Source organism: Cynocephalus volans, chromosome 14 (genome assembly GCF_027409185.1).
Source record: "Cynocephalus volans isolate mCynVol1 chromosome 14, mCynVol1.pri, whole genome shotgun sequence".
In the NCBI taxonomy this organism is placed as follows: domain Eukaryota; kingdom Metazoa; phylum Chordata; class Mammalia; order Dermoptera; family Cynocephalidae; genus Cynocephalus; species Cynocephalus volans.
Genome location: NC_084473.1, coordinates 46,003,868 through 46,024,063, shown reverse-complemented (window position 1 = coordinate 46,024,063; position 20,196 = coordinate 46,003,868). Strand labels below are relative to the sequence as shown.

At 36.8% G+C, this 20,196-nt stretch overlaps 1 protein-coding gene across 2 annotated transcripts in view; it reads left to right on the top strand.

Moving 5' to 3' along the window:
- The window catches only part of FSHR (follicle stimulating hormone receptor), a 161,699-nt gene that overhangs the window by 62,834 nt on the left and 78,669 nt on the right, over positions 1-20,196 (top strand). For both annotated transcript variants that reach the window (XM_063078636.1, XM_063078635.1), the window contains exon 2: positions 7,235-7,306. In XM_063078636.1, coding sequence (XP_062934706.1) covers positions 7,235-7,306 — 72 coding nt within the window. The remainder of the gene's footprint in view (positions 1-7,234; positions 7,307-20,196) is intronic.

The following is a 20,196-nucleotide window of genomic DNA, read 5'->3' as shown; positions in this document are numbered from 1 at the left end:
ACAGGCCAGTGGTTTGCTGTGTCAAGGAATTAGATAGCCTTGGGAGGGGAAGTGCTCCAGGGTCACCAAAAATGTCAAAGCATCCAAAATATAGAATAAGAAGACATGAATAGTACAAAACAATACACTGTGTTCTTTGGCATGTTGCTAATCTTTATAAAAATCATATCATACTCTTCATGTTGTACATACTTGTAAACCTCACCAACTTTTTTTTCTTTCCTTTTTTTTTTTTTTTTTTTCTCTCTCAACGTTATGCTTTGGGGATTTATCCAGATTGTTGCATGCAGCTGTACTCAGTTCACTCCTTTCCACTGCTTTATAATTTGGTATTGTATCAATATACCACAGTATATTAATACTTATTTATGCTCTTTTTTAGGCACATTTAAGTTTTTTGCCATTTTACTAATGATGCTGTGGTGATTAATCTTTTACATGCCTCCAGGTGAACATGTGGAAGGGAGACATGAAATAGCTGGGTCCAAGAGCATCTGTATCTTTGATTTAATAAACATTGCCAAAGGGCTCTCAAAAGCATTTGTAGCAAATTACCCTTCCATCAAAAGTGTAGAAAATGTTCTATTGTTCCACTGCCTGGCCAGCACTGATATTGTGAACTTGCACTTTTAATGTTTGCCAATATGATGATGTGTAATGGCATTCAGGTATTGTTTAAATTTACAGTTTCTTGATTCCTTGTAAAATTGAGCATCTTTTCATATGTTTATTGTCCATTTGCATTTTCTCTTCTGTGAGTTGCCTGTTCAGATATGTTGCCAATTTTTCTACGGGGTTGTTTGTATTCTATTATTTTGTAAAGTTCTTTATATGCTTTATTTGTATCTGTTGCAAATATTTTTCCCCAGTCCATAGCTTATCTTCTCAGTATAGGTATCTTTGTTTTCCAGATATTTTAAGTTTAATATAGTTAAATGTTTTCAATTTTGGTGCACAGTTTTTGTGTCCTTTTTAAAGAAAGTTTTCTGAACAGAATATTAAATTTAATTTAAAAGCTTTAAAGTCTTTATTTTTCCCATTTCAATTTTTAGTAAACCTGGATTTTAGATTCTAATGTGGGAATAAGCAAAGATCTTATGTTATTTTTTTTCCACAAGAATAATCAATAGTTTCAGCATTCCTTATTGATTAGTTCATCCCTTTCTCCATTGATTTTTAATGTTACCCTGTCATTTGTCATTTTCTTTTGTTTTTGCTCTATTTCTGTGTTCTTTATTCTCTTCCATCAGTCTATTTTTTAATCCCTATCAATACCAGAGCATTTTAATCAGTATAACTTTATGAAAATTGTATTACCTGATATGCCAATTTTCCCAATCTTGTTCTACTTTAAAATTGTTTTGGCTATCCTTTGAAAATTGCTCTTTTATTGAATATTAATCAGCTAGTTAATTTCTACACACACATAGCAAAATAAAAAGAACTGTTGTGCCTTAGATGGGTCTTGCGTTAAATTTGTACATTAATGTGAATTAAAGCTGGTATCTTCTGAATATTGAGATTTCCCATTTATAAATGTGCTATTTCTGTTTGTTGAGGGTTTTTTTTTTTTAATTTCAGTTAAGTATTTGATTATTCTCTGTAAATCCTTGGGTCTTTTTTCTCCATTAATATCTTCATATTGGATCAGTTTTGTGGCCATCATAATTGATATACTTTAAAATAATATGGAGGATTATTGTATAAGAATGCAAATTATTATTGTGCACTAATCATATACTCAGCTACCTGACTAGTCTTTCTCATTAGTTCTAATGGTCATCTCTTAGATTGGTTACAGAATAGTTTCTTTATGTCTGTTGACAATTATGTTTTTAAAGGATAATGACAGTTCTTCATCAGTAATCCTGATATATCTTTTTATTCTCTTACTGTGTAGGCTAGGACATGAAGCACAATATTGAACAGAAGGGGTAATGCCAGGCTAATTTTAAATGAAATGTGTCTAATATCTCACCATTGAGTATGATATTTATTTTAGTGTTTGATAGATCTTAGCCCTTATCACATTAAGAATATTCCTCCTTTTTCTTATTTGTCAGAAAGTTTAATCATGAATGGGTTTTTATTAAATATATTTTCTACGCCTATTAAGAAAATCATGTGGTTTTTCTCTTTTAATTTCTTTATATAGAAATTTTTTTTTGATTGAGTTTTCTAATATTTAGCAACCCTTGAATTTTGGGGCAAACCCAAACTGCTAATGATGTATTGTTTGTTTAGACTCTACCGGATGCACATTGTCAGTAATTATTTCTGTTCTTTTATTGTCCTTGTCTGGTTTTGTTATCAATGTTACAATATCCACATACAATGGGTTGGAGAGTATTCCCTCTTTTACGAGTCTCTGAAATAGTTTGTATGAAACTGGACTTTTCTATTCCTTAAAAAAGGTAGAATTTACTTCTAAAATTATATGGTGCTGTTCTTTTGGTCGATAAATTTTAAACTGCCAACCCAATTTGTTAATAGTTATAGATCTATTCAGTTTTGTATATCTTCATGACTCAGTTTTTATAATTATATATTTCTATGAAAATTATCCTATGTCTGAATTTTCAAATTTAATGTTACAAAATTTTCTAAGAGTTCTGTAATTTAAAACCTGTTGTTTTTGTAGTCATGTGCCTCTCATTTTCTCTCTCTCTCTCTCTTTTCCCTTGCTCAATATGGACAGTTGTGGTTTTTTTTTTTTTTTCTATTCTATTAGTCTTTCCAAAAAATTAGCTTTTGAATTTGTTGATCCTCTGTATTGTTCTTTTTATTTCTACTCTTATCTTTATTGTTTCTTTCTATTCCTTTTAGGTTTCCTTTCTCCAGACAAACTTAAATTTTGCAATGTGTTTTAAATTAATCTGTTGGACTCTCCTTTACTTTATTTCTAAAATGAAAATACAACAGGAATAATGCCTTTACCTATGGTTCTGATTTAAAGGAAATCTACACACACCTTTTGAATAAGTTAATTAGAACTAGATCAGCAGGGTCATAATGAATTATCAGAAGGTTGCTGGTTAAAATAAACCCTGTATGATAGAGTCTACAAAGTTAAATGGTAAATCCGGTTTTCTTCAATAAACATTCAAATAAATGTAGTTTTCTATATCAGTCAATTTTAGTGTTAGTTATAAGAGTCCTTGAAACCTTTCAGTATTACAAGAAAACATTTTGTCCACCTTTGAATAAACTTACGCAGAAACTTAACTTAATGATTGTGAAATAACAAGTTAGTATAGATTAAAATTAAACCTTATCTATATATCAAATTGTAATGTCTACCTGAGAGTTTATCTTCTCAAAACATCGCTATCAACAGTCTCTCATTTTACTAATGTTTCTTATTAAACAGGTTTTGTTTTAGTTTAAATTCTAGCCAGAAATGGAGTAAAGTAAAATTGGCATTATAACTTTCTTTTTCCACAATTCCATTGTTCTTTTACTAGTTTCTTGTGTTAGAAGCTTAGCTCATTAATTTTCTATCATTTTTGTTTTCTTTTATGGTATAATTTAAAATGATAAATTTCTCTATAAATAGCCATTTAGTTATATCATATAAGTTTGATATGTTGTATTTTTACTACAGTTCACTTCAAATAATTCTTAATTATAATTGTGAGGTTTTCTTTGACCCATGTATGATTTAAAAGGGTGGTTTTGTTCTGGTTTGGTTTGCTTTACTTTGCTTCTTGCTTTTGGTTTTCCAAATGGGGGAGAGAGGTTAATTTATTACTGATTTCTAAGTAATTTAATTGCATAATTGTCAAAGAAAATAATTTGTTTTTGTACTAATTGCTTTGTGACCTAATTCTTGGTCAATATTTTTTTAGTGTTCCTTATTGACTTGGTCAGTTTTCAAGCCATTATGAAAACAGACCTACTCAATAGGAAACACTAATTTCTTTGTTCACTATTCTCTTATTTTTGTGTGTGTGTGTGTGTGCCTCCCTGCTGAATTAAATTTTCTTGTCCTCTAAAGGAATTTTATTGTTAGAAGTTTATAAGTGGTAAATTAAATTTGTTCTGAATTATCTTTATTTTACCCTCACTTTTAAATGATAATTTTCTAAGTATAAATTCTAAATTGGAATTTATTTTCTCTAGTACTTTTGAAGACATTTTTACAAAGTTTTCTATTTATTTTTCTTTGGAAATAATCTGCCTTTTTATCTCTGCTTACATTTAAAAAAAATTTTTAATGGCTCTGCAGCGTTAATTCACATGTATCTGGCAGTGGATTTATTTTTGTTTCCTTCCTGGGGACTTGCTGAGATTTCTGAATCTGAGGACTTTTATCTTTTATAAGTTATGAAAAATTTTTGGATGTTATTTTGTCAAAAGTTGCCTGTCCTCCATTTTCTATACCTTTCATTCTAGAATGCATATGAGATGATTTATAGATAGATAAAGAAAAAAGGAAGCATACATTTTTGCATTTCATCCTCCATGTGTCATCTCATATACCAATTTGGCATCAAAATACAAATCTCTTGGCTACTAAGTCCGGAAACTGCCCCCAGCATACCTTCGCTTCATTTCATCCTCTTAGAATTCTGGTTTGCAATCACCACTGCTCAGAGTTTCATCTGGTATTCAGTTGCTTTACTCTGGGCCCCTGGGGATTTCTCATACTTTCTTACAAGCTCAGCTATGCATTTAAAATAATATTTGTCATGTTTTATAGAAGACTTCTGGGTGATTTTTAGTGTAAATATCTTCAGATTATCTAGTTTGTAATATTTCAAGAAATGGAAATAGAGACTTTATTCTTCAAAAAAGATTTAATTATATTAATAAGTTTGAACCACAGGCACAGTTCTTGTAATTTTTAGAAATATGTATGCTACTAGGGCTGAATCAAATACTGCTATTTATTTGACTTGTTATTAAATAGAAGAGTCAATTATTCAAGACCCACTCTCTGTACATCTCATTAATTAACATTTTACTTTAATATTTCAACTCTCTTGAAACTTTTGAACTGTTTGAGTAGTTTAAAGCAATTTTATTCTTTGCTTTTTCTGGTTTATTTTTATCATTCTCCTGTCTTGTGATAAATAGGAACAAAAGAAACTTGTATAAGTTAACTAAGGCTAAGCAAGTACAGTTAAGGTGGTGTGAACAAACCTTAAATCTTTTCAGATAGGCATTCTGGAAGCAAATACTCTTTCAGATCCATTATATCTGATCCTAAATTAGATCAGCTTTTATTTAAGTGGTTTTATAAAAACTGTGCTTTTAGTATGATCTGATAGTTTTGAAGCCCAGTTTCAAAATTCACCACTCCTGCCAACCTTCCTTTTATGTATTTGTGTACTTTGGGTCTTTCTCATTTTAATGCATATATAACATTGATACTAGTTATTACAGCAACTGTAGCCCACAATTGTTTCCTGGTAGTCCCAAGTTTTTTGTTTTCGCCTTCCCAACAAATATATAAAGTCCTTCAGAGCAAGAACAACAGCCAGAATTCTCCCTCATGATTCCTCACCATAGAGCTGGTGCACTTTGTTGCCAAATACAAATAAATAAAGTAAAAGAAAAGACATGTTTGCCTGAGTAACAGCTGTATCTGAAACAGAAATTTCACATACCAATAAATGATAAGAGACTAAGGCAATAAAATGTTTATGAAACTATCCAAGTCCCTGGTGTTTAATCATAATTCCTACTCATAATAGACTTCCTTGTGGAAGGAAGGGTTAAAGTGGAAAGAAAACCTAACTCCCCATTAATCAGTTACAAAGCAAGATAAAGCCAGAGGGAGGAAAGCCAAGGGAAAGAATAGTATTCCTACTGTAGAGATTCCCAAAGGGCCACTTGTAATTTCACCTTTTAGTCTAGAATTTTTAGACTGTTCAATAGGGATCCTGAGTCATCTGACAAATGTTTATTGACTACCTGTCATGTACCAGCCACTGTTCTTGGCATCTGATATACAGAGTAAAAAATCAGACAAAAATTCCTGCCCACATGGAGCTTGCATTCTAGTTATAAGGAAGAGATAGATAAATACTTGAATATACAAATAAATAGAATGTAGAACATGTCAGAAGTGATATGAAGAAAAATTTAAGTAGGGAAGAAGGCCAGGAGTTAAGTTGGGCAGATTGTCATTTAAAATACATTGGTTAGGGAAAGCCTCACTGAGAAAGTGACATTTGAACAAAAAAGGGGCTGAGGGAGCAAGCCATGAAGATGTCTGCGAGCAGAATGTTCCAGACAGAGAGAACTGCAAATGCAGAAACATTAGACAGAAAGGAGCCTGTGATGTTCAGGGAACAGTAAGAGAGCATTGTGACAGGAGTGGGATGAGAAGAGGGGAGAGCTGTCAAAATTGAGGTTAGAGGGTCTATGAAAATAGACAGCAGGAAGTTCCTGTAGGGTACGAAAGGCTATTGTAAACAATTTGGATATTTTCCTGAGTGAAATGAGGAGCCATTGGAAGGAATTTTGAGGCAGATGTGAGACAAATAATCTCAAGCAAAAGAAAACGTCAAAAGCTGGAGGTGGTTGAGGTTGAGAGGACTTTATTTAGATGGGAGAATACATGACCTGTTTTTGATGTCATCGATGAGCATAATCCAGCAGAGAAGGGAAAATAGGTACATGAAATGTACGAAAGGCAAAAGCTGCTGTAGTGGTTACCTGGGCTAGAAGAGAGGGGAAGGGAGCTAGTGCATGTTGCAGGGGCCGTTCTCAGACAGGACCATGGACAGTTCACCTGCAGTAACAGGAGGGAAGGCCCCTGGATAAAGTACTGCGGGCGGGGCGTTGCCTGCAGTGAACCCTGTGAGAGCTTGAGGGCGTTTTCTTCTATTGGTTTGATTTCCCCTTTGGAGTAGAAAGCAAGGACAGCTGAGAGCAACAATAAAGAAAGAGGTATTGCGGGTTGAAATAGAGAAACAGAAGGGGCCTCACACAGGGTTCCAGGAGGCAACATAGATTAGTGGTGACAAGCAGGATACATATCCCGTCTCCACCAGATCAGCCGTGTGACTCTAGATATGTTTTTATCTTCCCTAAACTCCAGCTTCTTCATGCAAAATGGGGGAATTAATAGTGCCAATATCACTGCCTTGTGGTGAGAATGATGACAGAGTGTAAAAGCAACGTCAACCATTACTATTATGGCTGTTAGCTGATATTATGTATTAGGCACTCAATTACTTATTATTGCATAGGTTGAGATATTTTATGTCCACTGTCTTTTCAGGAGATTTGTCCTCACTAAGCTTCGAGTCATCCCAAAGGGAGCGTTTTCGGGATTTGAAGACCTGGAGAAAATGTACGTACCTGGCACCTATATACGTGAATTTCTCATGGGCAATCTGAGGGCAACCTCAGATCTCATCTTGTGTGACACTTTGTCATTAGGAGCCAGACTGACATGCCAAACAAACCTTCACATCTTCTCACATTTTATTTCTTTACCATGGTTCCTAAACCATAGTGTGGAATCTTTCCGAGTGTGGCCATTGTAATGAGCAAAGGAGCAATCCAAGCAATCCTCACTTTTTTTTGCTTTTCTTTTCGTTTTTCTTTTTTTTTTTTAAATTTTTTTGTAAAAGCGTTGCTCCCAAAGTACCTGTGAGTGGAATTTCTACAAACCAAAGCCTGTTTTCTCTGCTGATATTCATTCTCTTTCAGAGAAACTTTTTACTATTTCTGATTAATTTTTAATGGACAGCAGGGCCTAACATTTGTGCTTAACAGATTCTCTAGACTTCTTGTTTCCAAGCATGCATGCAGACAAGTAGTGATTGATATATAAACATTTAAAAGGATTAGGAAAATTTACAGCACTGACTGAGATTTCTCTTCAAAAAAAGAAGATTCCTTTGTTACTGAAAACATTCACTTTTTATTGGGCTGATTTAATTTGGGGTTTTCCTCAAATAAGACTTTCTCAAAGTATTAAAAAACAGAGCGAATCCTCTAACACTTAAAGTAACCTTCCTGCCTTTAAAGGTTTTTGGTCCCACTTTCCAGGTCAGGGAAATATGTTATTTTCCTCAGTGGCACAGCCAGCATTCAGGACTTAAATGCCAGTAAGTACTGCAAAAGATAGAAGGGAATACTCGTGTGTGTGTGTGTGTGTGTGTGTGTGTGTGTGTGTGTGTGTGTGTGTGTGTGTGTGTGTGTGTGTGTGTGTGTGTGTGTGGTGGCTGGTTGGAGGGGGATCTGAATCCTTGACCCTGGTGTTATCAACACCACACTCTAGCCAACTGAGCTAACTGGCCTGCCTGGGAATGCTTTTTTCTTTATAAGAAAGCAACCCTCTGGTTTACATGTGTTTCTCCTTGAAGTCATACCATTTTTCCTCTTGGTTCTTTTACATGCCTCCCTCCCCCGCCCCCCGCCAAGAAAATTACTTGTTGAGGTCTGAGGAAGCGAGAAAGGAATCTATCAACAAAAGGAATGCAAGGTAGAGAAGGTGGAAATGTGTTTCAGCAATTAGAGAAGGGTGAGCAGAATCCCAGGTTTCAGTGTTAGTTTTAATATAAACTTACTGTGTAACTTTGATTAGATCATCTTATCTTTGAGGTCCTTGGTTTCCTAATCTGTATATTAAGAGAAGAGTTTTAAAGGGGAGCCTATGTGATCTCGAATTTCTATTCCAAAGTTAGAGGACAGTTCACTTTAAGACCTGCAGTCTTTCAGGGTTTACATTATTAGGACATTCATATTTACACAGATTAGAAAACAGGGACACTCACCCAAACAGAGCTCACCAGAGAAACCAGGAAAACAATAGAGTTGGAGAGCTTTGGGCTCAAGGTGTACTCATGGATGGAATAGCCATTGCTCTGCCTGGACCTAACACAGACGAGATGATTACTGGATACCTGTGTGCTTCTGGACATCCCTATAATTTCATAGAAATATACTCTAAAGCAGGAATATCAGATATCACAAATAATCTACTTAATCAAATTCAATCCAGCAAGTGTGACAGACCCCTCAGTGGGTGGTCAGCATCAGATGAGATCTTCCCGTGGTGATGTGAGTGGTTGAGCTGAGCTCACGCAGCAATAATCCGAGAGACAGAGCAGCTGGCTCAGTAACTCATCTTCCTCAGATATAGGTCATCTATTTCTCATGTCTTTATTAATCAGCCTGTACTGACACAGCAATATGCCAAAAATAAAATTAGAGTAAACTTATTTTTTAACACTTTTTATGCTCTAAGGCTCCAAAAGCATTCCCTAGCAGAGCATCCAGCACTGAACTGAACTCCGAGGAGACTGTGTGCACCTCTCGGTCTGCACACTCTCCTTCTTCCATTGTCTCTCACCTTCTGTTCTTGGTCACTGAAGAGTTCTCATCTCCTTTCCAGGCCTACGTCCTTCTCCTACATTCTTCCTCCAGTCTTTAACCAGCTTCTTAGACTTAACAAATATTGGCTTCCTCTTCAATGTCTCCCTCGCCACAAATCACGAAGTCCCTTTCATTTCTTCTATATCTGCAATCAAGTTTCACCTATCCTTGTTAAAAAGAAGAAAAAAAAAAAGCTAGCGTTCTGTATAAATGACACCTTCCTTCCGTGCTACCCGTTTCTCTCTTTTCCATCACAACCACTCTTTTGCAAGAGCAGCTGGCATTCCCCACCTTCCTGTCCTTTCCTTTCAATCACTCTTCAGCCTGCCCACTTGCTGTCTGTCCACAAATTTTTCAGCACTATTGAATTATTCTATCAAATGCCCAAACAATACCATAACTGCCAGATCTAATGGCTTCTACTCTGTCCTCTTAGAACTTACCCTGTATGTAGCTTTCAATGTCATTGAACATTAGGGCCATTCTTCCTGACATCCTTTCCCCCTTTTACTGTCAGGAACATCTCATTCTCCTGCCTCCTCATTAACCTCCCAGGCTGCTCCATATCTAGTCCTCTCCATCTTTCTTGTTCCTCAGCTGCCCCTCAAAAGCTCAGATATTGCAGGGCTCCACTTTTGGTCATTTTCTCTTTTTATAGCCCCACCCCAGAACCATTCATTATTCACCAAATAATGTCTTGCTACCAGGGCTCCTAAACCTTCATCTGCAACCTCCACTTCTCTTCTGAGGTCATAATTTCTGATTTGAAATGGCACACCATAGCACTTGGATAGCTGTGACAGTCATCTACTTGAGCTGCCCCACCCACCAGCATGCCCTCCCCTCACCCCATCCCTTTCCCACCTAGCAACCAGAGTGATATTTTCTAAATTCATATCTGGTTAGGTCACCTTCCACACTGGCCCCACCACACACACATACGCACATGAAAAAACACTGTGTGCCTCACCTCTGCTCTGAACATAAAAAGGAGACTCCTTACCACAGCTAGGAGTGCTGTACTGCACCACCGGACCTCTTGTGTTCTCTCCTCCTCTAGCCCTCTTCGAGTCATAAAGTGCACTGTGTTTTACAGCCCACCCCTGGCCTTGGCGCATGCTGTTCCTTCTGATGAGAATGCTCTTTCTACTCTGCCACTTTCCTTTACTCGGATTCCCGTGCCAATGTCACTTCCCCAGAAAAGCCCTCCCCAACCTCTCTAAATATAGCAAAATCCCTGCTATATACACTCTTGGGTCACCACTAGTCTCTGTGATGACTATCATTTAACAATTTTACATTTATTTACATGATAATTTAATTAATTTCTAACAACGCTATTGGACTATAAATTCTACGAGCACAGAGGCATGTTTGTTTTTAGTCAGCATTGAATCCATGGTGCCTCACACAGAGTCAGGTTCATACAATAAATATCCAATAAATGCATGAATAGAAAAGAATGAATGGGGCCGAGCCTGTGGCACACTCGGGAGAGTGCGGCGCTGGGAGCGCAGCGACACTCCTGCTGCAGGTTCAGATCCTATATAGGAATGGCCGGTGCACTCACTGGCTGAGTACTGGTCACGAAAAAAACAAAAAAAAGAATGAATGAATAAGTATAATTAACAGGGGAGACAAGACATCCAAAAATGAAAAGAAAATACTAAATAATACGAATGATCATGATAAATAATGTAGCAGTTGATAGGCACACCAACACTGGCTGAGAATCTATGTTGTAGGCAGTCAGATAGTTACAATTTAAAATGTAACCCAAGACAAAAATGCACAAGAGAGTATGTGCAAAATAAGTAATATGAACATTGTATATTTTAAGATTCTGTGTAAAGGCAAAAAGACCAAAAAACAACTTCAAACAGGCTTCAGGGGAAAAAAGGGAATTTAATGGCTCGTTTAACTTGATGTCAGAGAGGAAGAATGGCTTTAGAAACAGCTCTGTTCAGATCTTTGTTTTTAGACTTGGGCTCTCTCCCTCTCAGATTTCCCTTCCATTATGTTAGTTTCATCCCTTAGCCCCAACCCTGGTGGCAAATGGCAGTAGCAGTCCTGGCTTCACATTTTCTCACGTTTCCATTCAGAAGGAAAGAACTGACCTTCCTGCTCAATCCCACAAAAGTCCTAAGATTTGGTCTGACTTGCTTAGATCACACAACCATCCTTGGAACAACCACTGTAGCTAAGAGAATGTGATGCTCAGATTGGCTTTGGCCTGGGTAATGGGCTCCATTCTTAGAGCTGGAAACACCTACTTCAATCACATGGGCATGGAGTGAGAGAAAAGAGATCCACAAATAAAAGCTGAGGACATTGCTAGAGAAAAAATAAATGGACGCTAGATGCTGGTAGTCAGGTGAGCAAAATAATGTCTAAAAAGAAATTTAGTCCTGTTGTCATCCAGAACAGAAACATCTCTGTGGCCTGGGTGGTTGGGGAAGGTCTGTGGAATTCAACTGAGACTTAAAGGATGAATCAAATTTGTACCGGTAGGAGTTTTATTATTATTACTATCCTCATTACAATTACAAGTGAAACATCCCTAATCCAAAAATCCAAAATCCAAAATGCTCCAAAATCCAAAATTTTTTGAGCACCAACATTACGCTAAAAGGAAACGCTCATTGGAGCATTTTGGATTTTCACATTAAGGATGCTCAACCTGTATTATCATTGAGATTAACATTTATTGAGGATTTACTGTGTGCCAGGCACTGATTGAAGCCTGTTACTGATTGAAGCCTAATCTTCACAGACACATAGGACGTAGGTACCATCTTTAGTGCAACTCTACAGATGAGGAAATAGGCTAAAAGAGATCAGATTACCTGTCCAAGGTAACACAGTGGATAAGCAATAGTAAAAGATTTTCCAGAACAGAGTGTACCTTATCTGCATGGGAATTACACTAGTTTGTAGAGATTCTGAGTTCACACATCTTTATTTCTTTCTCCTTTTAGATCTGCCCCCATCTTGTATAAGCATTTTGCCTTTCTGAGCCTCAATCTCCCTCATCTGTAAAATGTTAATAATAAGGCCTATTTCATAGGGTTCTCAAAGCCCTTTAAAACCAAATTTCTATGTCTAGAACACAAGGGCATTTGATGAGTCTGGCTCTTCCCCAGTTCCTTCTGTTAGAGTGGTGAAAGAGCACATCCATCTCTTGCTGATTCCTCCTTGTGCATTAACCCGGCTTAATCCAGCACCTCTACTTTTATCACAAGTCAATAGGGAAAGGAGTCTTTTTGGTAGAACATGGAACAGGAGCTTCCCCATTAGAAATTCAATGGCCAGTGCTCATTCCTTAGCTTTTATCAGCATCACTACCTCAAGCCTCCCGAATCTTCATTGCTTTGAGACTTGCTGGGGGGAAAGGGAAATCAAACTCTCTGCAATGTGAAGTGGCTTTGCAAAGTGCACTGTAAACTGTTTACATTGTCTTTAATTACTTTGGAGCCATATGTCAGCTTGGTATAAAGTGTGAAGATTACACTGAATAGAGTGGGGGGAGTAGGTGACAATGTGGTGATTTATGCTAACCAGAAAAATTACGTATGGAAATGAGTGCAATTTAAAAACACATCTAAGTGCTATTATAACACTGGAGGAGGAAGAAAAACCAGTCTATAACAAAATATCTTTGAAAATAGGAACATGATGAATATGTAAATGAGACCAATCAACATCAGCTGAGATATGGTATATGCAGATGAGGCGGCAATGAGCCAAAACGTGAAATAGCTCCCAAACCATAAACATGAACCATATAAAATTCATTTGAAATATTCATGATAACATAAGGACAAAAAATATAATCAAGTGATTTATTTGCATATAAAAATGAGAACACTAGTCTGATATTCCAGCCTCCATCCCCAGATCACTGGAAAAAGAAAAGTTAACAGAGGGACTATTAGAAGAAGAGATTTATTAAATGAGAACTGTTGCAAGCACACTAAAAAAGTTGAAGATTCTCCCAGTTCTCACTTGTTCAGACCCACTCAGCACAGATAAAAGGGAAGGAAGTAAATCAGGTAACTCCAACTGTAATCGAAACCGTGCTAGAAAATCTGGGTTCCAATCAGCTTTGCCTCCCTGAGCACTTCCTTGTTAGATGACTTAAATCCCTTTCTACCCCAACCTTCTGCAATTCTGAGAATTAAGGAGCAAAGGAACCTTGAATTCCACTTACTGAAATAAAGCAAGAAAGAGAAGCTGATGATTCCATAGGCTCTTAGTAAAAAATGGGAGGTCAATGTTGAACAGATTAGATTTGAGTCCCTGGAAATAACCAGGATATGAGGTCCAGTGGTTCTCATTTCAGGGTACACTTTAGAATCCACTGGGGAGCTTCCCTGGGGAGCTTATTAAAATGACTTACAGGCCTGAATAACATTTCCAGAGATTTTTATTCCATTTGTCCAGGGAGGGGCTCAAGCATTAATCGTATTTTAAAGCTCCCTTGATGATTCTAATATACATCTCGAGTTGAAAGCCACTGAGGTAGATGACAGTTAAGTCTGAATCCAATCTGTACAGAGAACATTGATGAACATGTACAGTGTGTCTACATGGTGTGGCTGGAGCAGAATACACAAACAGGGGGTCGGTAGGATGAAAGGTCAAAGACGACGCTGGTGGTGAGGCCATATAGCATCTTACAAGCCATGGGAACAAGTTTGGGTGTCAACGCTGGTGTGATGGGAATTAAATGGGATGTTTTGAGCAACTGAGTGAAGTGATCTGATTTGCATTTGTTAGAGATTGCTTACACACAGATTTTGATTTGCTAATATTTTGTTAAGAATTTTGTGTCCATATTCATAGAGGTTTTAGCCTCTTATCTTGTAATTTCTTTGTTTGGTTTTGTTCTACTTGTGTTACAAAATGAGTTGGGATATGTTCCTCATCGCTATATCCTAAAAGAGTTTGTTTTATAGAATTCAGTAGGGAATAAATATGGGGGTTTTTTGGTTTTTGTTTTCACAAACAGTGCTGAATCAACTTGGTATCCATATGGGAAAAAGTAAACCTCAACCCTTACCTCATGTGATACACAAAATTTAACTCTAAATGAATCATAGGCTTAAATGTAAACACTATAACTTTAAAACTTTTAGAAAAGACAGAGGAGAATATTTTCACAATCTCTGGATAGGCAAAGGTTTCTTAAATAGGATATGATATGAATAAAATTAAAAAGGTACTTTGGACTTCATGAAAATAAAAAACTTCTGCTCTTCAAAAGACACCATCAAGAAAATGAAAAACCAAGCCACAGACTGAGAGAGAATATTTGCAACACATGTATCTCAAATAGGACTTGTATTAAGACTATACAGGGAAGTCTTAGCAATAAAAAATAAGTAGAGAAACAATCCAATTAAAAATTGGCAAAATATCTGAACAGATACTTCACAAACAGACACAAAGAAGGATTACATACAGTAATGATGAATAAGCTAACTTTCCTCATCTGACCATGACACATTGTACACAACTATTGAAAGTCAACTTTGTTCTCCACTTATATGTAAAATAAATTATCTAAAAAAAAAAGATATACAAACCAGCAATAATCACTGGTTATTAGTGCTCATCACTGATCACTGGAGAAACACAATTTAAAACCATAATGAAAACTATTACATACTCACCAAAATGACCAAAATTAAAAACTGACTCCAGAGTAATAGAAGAATCATCTGATTTACAATAATAGATCACACCTGTCTTGATCACACCTGTCTCAGTACTGGACAGATCATCTAGGTAACAAATCAACAGAGGAACAGTTAATCTATCAGATGGAGAGAACAAATCTATGGATATTAGAGGGGGGAAGAGGATGAGGAAGGAAGCCTGGGGGAGGAAGGAGGGAGAGGGGACAGGGGAGAGATTGGATATGGGGCATAAAGAATAAGTATGATTTGTAACAATGAATATGCTAATAAAAAATTTAAAAATTAAAGTGACAATCATGTGAACTAGATATCAATACATGGAGCTGTTACCAAATAAAGTTGAAAACATTTAAATAAATAAAAAAATAAAAATAAAAACTAATAGTACTGGGTATTTGTGAGGCAGTGGAGCAACTGGAGCTCTCATACATTTCTGGTTAGAATGTAAAATGGTACAACCCCTCTGGAAAACTTCATCAGTTTCTTATCCAGTATTTATCAGAGGGAAATAAAAACATATGTCCACACAAAAACTTGTTCAAGAATTTTATAACAGATTTATTCATAATAGCCCAAAACTGAACATAACCCAAATACCCATGAGCAGGTCAATAGATAAATAAATTATGTTGTATTCATACAATAGAATACTAATCAGTAGTAAAAAGGAATACACTGCTAATACACACAACATACATTTCTCTCTAAAGCATTATACTAAGTGAAGAAGCCAGACAAAAAAAGAATATATACCATACAATTCTATTTATATGAAACTCAAAAAAAAAAAAAAAGAGAAAATCTAATCTAATCAGAAAGCAGATTAGTAGTTGATGTGAGTCCCAGGGTGATGATGGGGATTGACTGGAAAGGATTTACAAGGGAACTTTTTAGGGTGTTGGAGATATTCTATATCTTGATCTACACCTTACAAACAGGGATAATAATATTCAGGAAGAGTAAGCAACCAATATCAGAAGATCTCTATGTGGTGAAACTACGATTTGAACCAAGGTAGTCAGGTCATTTCTGCTACACAAGGCTTCCTTTTTGTTGGTATCTCCCATTTTCCAGAATTATTCTACTAGAGTAAAAGAGGGACTAAGGGGAGGATTAAGGCTGTTAAAGCTTCCTTTGGTGTCATTTGTCATTAGAGGAGAGGATTTCTTTGACTAAGCTCTTGGAACCTCCATAAATCAAAACCCCCATCAATCATTTTCTACTGAGACAGTCTTAGAGGAAAGGAAACCTCTTCTTGGAGCTTTCTTCCTTCATGTTCCAACGTGCCGAAGCATTTCTGGGTAAAGCTCCTGCTATGGGTAGCTTTATTCCAAGGGCTTGCAAACTGAGCTGCCTGTTAAGTTGCAAATTAACTTAGTCAGCAGTTGGGAAATGTAAGAGATCAATTATGGTGTCACTATTGACCCAGGTCAAATATGAGTTAGTGTCTAGAAGGTGAAAGTCCTTATCTCATTTCCTGTTCTCCATAAATATTCTGAAATAAGTATTTTTGTTGTAATAATTGCTTCAATCAAGAACACAAGTTCTTTACTTGTCATTTTTTGGGTTGATGTGGTTTTAGTGTTTCCATTAGGTCTTCTTATTTTCAACTGTTTCTAGGTCGGTCCTTAAAATAAACTCTATAATATCTAAGAGCTGCCCAGCTCAGAAAGGGAATAATTTATTAACTTTGTGTTTATATGCTTGGGTTTTCTGCTGGTTTATTCTGTTTTGTTTTTGCTTTGATTTCTTTTTATAAAGGTAGGAGAGGTGTGAGTCTGAGAAGGGAAAAAGAGTTTCTGAGATCTGTAATTTTACGGATGTCCCCAACCCTATTCTCATTATAACTCTCCACACTTCAGTCCCTTATGCTTTATCTGTGAGAGTAGAGTGGGGTTTCCTTGGCTGAAAGAGATTACAAGGAAGGGAATACAGGAAGAACACAGGTGAGAGTCCCTGTGAACTAGCATGCTTATAGTAATACAGATGTATGTTGTAGATGCTCCCTTGCTTGGAAAAGCACAGATATGCTCTCTTTTACATCTTCCATCTCCAAGACTCTCCACTCTCTTGGCCCTTTGGTGCTCCAAGGTATTCATGGTCATGGTAACTTCTACTGGTGCCTTTCATTAGCAACTAAGACTTCCGGGTGGCAGGACTTGACAGAGGCTACGCAAAGTTTTTCTGGCTTGCAATCAAACACAATCTTCTTCCATTTTCTAAACAGCACTCGAGCGAGGTCATCTTCTCTATCCTTTAAGATTTCTGCTTCAGCCATGCTTGCCCTCCTGACCTTTCTTGACAAAGCAAGCTGCGGGAGAGACTTTGCAATGTGTTATGTTTGTCAGCATTCACAGATATACCAGAAAATAAACTGGCCTTTTTTTCCTCCCTGCCAGTTACTCAACGTTTGTGTCTTTCCAGAGAAGATATAATTAAGGCAGCATAATACTCAAGTTAAAAATATCCTTGTGGCTCTGCTCTGGGGACTCTGTCTAGGTTATTGGGTTTTTTAATTTTTTAATAGAATGGTGTTAAAATAAAAAAAGATGTGATCTAAAGGCGAGTTCTAATCGATACACAAACTATTTATTTTTATTTCCTCATTTAGCCCATGCCCAGCACAACCACATCCATCTGGGCCATTTATGACTTAATAAGATGCTTTAAACAGTTAAAGACTCAAATAGAATATGGACCCATTTGCATGTCCACCCCTCAGCAAATAAACTACGTGAATCTTACACTTCATAAACTTCTCTTGCAATGCTCAGCTCCACGCTGGTCACCCTACACAGAAATCAGATGACCAGAGATGTGTTTTTATAGTTCTGACCATTCCACAAGCTGAATAGGCAAAGAGGAAAGGATGAGAGTGAGGAATAAATGCCAAAAAAGCCTAAATGAATAAAATGGAAGTTAACCTTCACAGTGGGTCTGAGATTCTGAGAGTCTGAGCATAGAGATAACAATTGTTGATGCCAAATGTTTTATAAACATGTAATTTGCACTTGGATGTGGGCATGCTTTGGAAAGTTAAAAGTGCATACAAATGTAAGATGTGAAGAATAAAGAAAGCATTTTTGCTCTGTTTCCTCCCATTCATGGTGTCTCAGCTCAACCACACACTGACTCCTTGTCTTGCTTTTCTCTCTTCTCATATTCCTCCAAAGCACCCAGCACAGGGCTGGGCACGTCAGAATGATAACAACAGGCAGAGCTTGTGAATTTGTCAATGCTACCTCTTGGTTCCTTTCCCAACCTTTCAGAACCACCCCTCTTTTTTTTCCTACAGGAAAATCACTTTTTAATTTTTACTGTTATCATCCCAAACTTATTTTTCCGGCCTTTGGGAAGTATGATTGATGTATAAAAAGTGCATATACTTAAGGTATACAACATGATTTTGATATACATATACATTGTGAAATGATCACCTCCATCAAGCTAATTAACACATCCATCACTTCACCTTTCTTTTTTTTTTTTTTTTTTTTTTGTCTTTTTCGTGACCGGCACTCAGCCAGTGAGTGCACCGGTCATTCCTATGTAGGATCCGAACCCGCGGCGGGAGCGTCGCCGCACTCCCAAGCGCAGCACTCTACCGAGTGCGCCACGGGCTCGGCCCCACTTCACCTTTCTTAAATCAGACTCTGAATTTTTTTTTTTTTATCCTGTTCTTAATTCTTTTCTAGAAAGGATAAAAGCATTTGAGGAATTCATTGAGACTGAAAATCTAAGGAGTTCATGAACTGGCTCCTCCAAGACAATTTGTTTAAAAAAAAAAAAAAGGAAGTAGGTAATGTCCAATCCAAAGGATTGAATTGCTAATGGTGGGATTTTAGTCAATGTGGAACATGTGCTTAAGGAGATTTGCTTTAATACGTGAAAAACCATATCTTGACTGACTATTTGTTTGGATTGCAAAGTCCATGCATACTTGAACTTAAATTTGAGAGAAGGATAATCTTCCTGTAATCACACTGACATTAGTGCTTTAGAGATCCCATCTATTGAGGATGAGCTTTTTACTGCCTGACTGAGCAGGTGAAAAACTCAGGCTTTTTTCTTCTTCTTCTTCTTTTTCTTTACTGAATGTTAAAAATTGAGGTGCCAGTCTTTACCTATTTGTTCAAAATGCACTTCTCTTATATCATCCCTTAAATTTCCTTCCATGCTTCTCTTTACACGTACATATAACTTCTGAGTCCAATCAGGTAAGACAGTTAGATAAACCAGACATTTACTCTGGGGGTAAAACGATGGTGGTTTACTGCACATCCAAGTCCCCCCTGCCCCCCCAAAAAACACCCTGCCTGGAGAGTAAGTTCCACACTGGCTTCAAGGTGGTGATGCCAAATCAGAGATCACTGGTTGAGGCTTTGTAAAGGGAGCAGATATATAGACTTCAGTCAAATACTCAAGACAAGTGCGAGCTGATGGATGACACCAGCTAATCCATCAAGTGATTTATCAGGGTTCACAGAGTAAATGATTGCAGCTTCCATCACTCCCTGTACATCTGAAAGAATGAGGCTTGTGGAGCTAATGAGCTTCCTCAAGCTGGGGACACTCCTTCTGACTAGTATATATGCTGTTATGTTTGTTCTGTTCTACTTGTGAGCAGCTCTAAGAGAGACCAAGCAAACTAAGAGAAGCATAATCCATCCATCCATCGATAATTTAATAAGTTTTTCCCAAGCCACAAAATGTGTGTTAATTAGACGAAGAAATGATTTGATGAAGCTTATGTGCCAGTCACTGCTAGATGTTATGGGCTAAAAGATGAAGATACACAGTCCCTGTTCTCAAGGAGTTCCTGCCTTGCTTAACAACAGCAACAATCACAGCTGCCATTTGTTGAGTGATTATTTTGCCAGAAACTGATAAGCCACTTTATATACATTATCTTATTTAATTATCATAAAAATCTTATTATCATTTAAGTTTTACAATAAGGAGGTTGAATCCAAAGGGGTGATGTGGCTTGCCCAACATCACACATTTAATAAGGGGTGGAGCCAGGATTTGAACCCAGGCATTCTTACTCCAAAGCTCCTGCAGTAATCTGCCATTCTGTGATATCTATGAATGCAAAAATTGTAGCCCAGATAATATATGATATAGGAGGATGAGAATCTTGTTCTCTAATGCA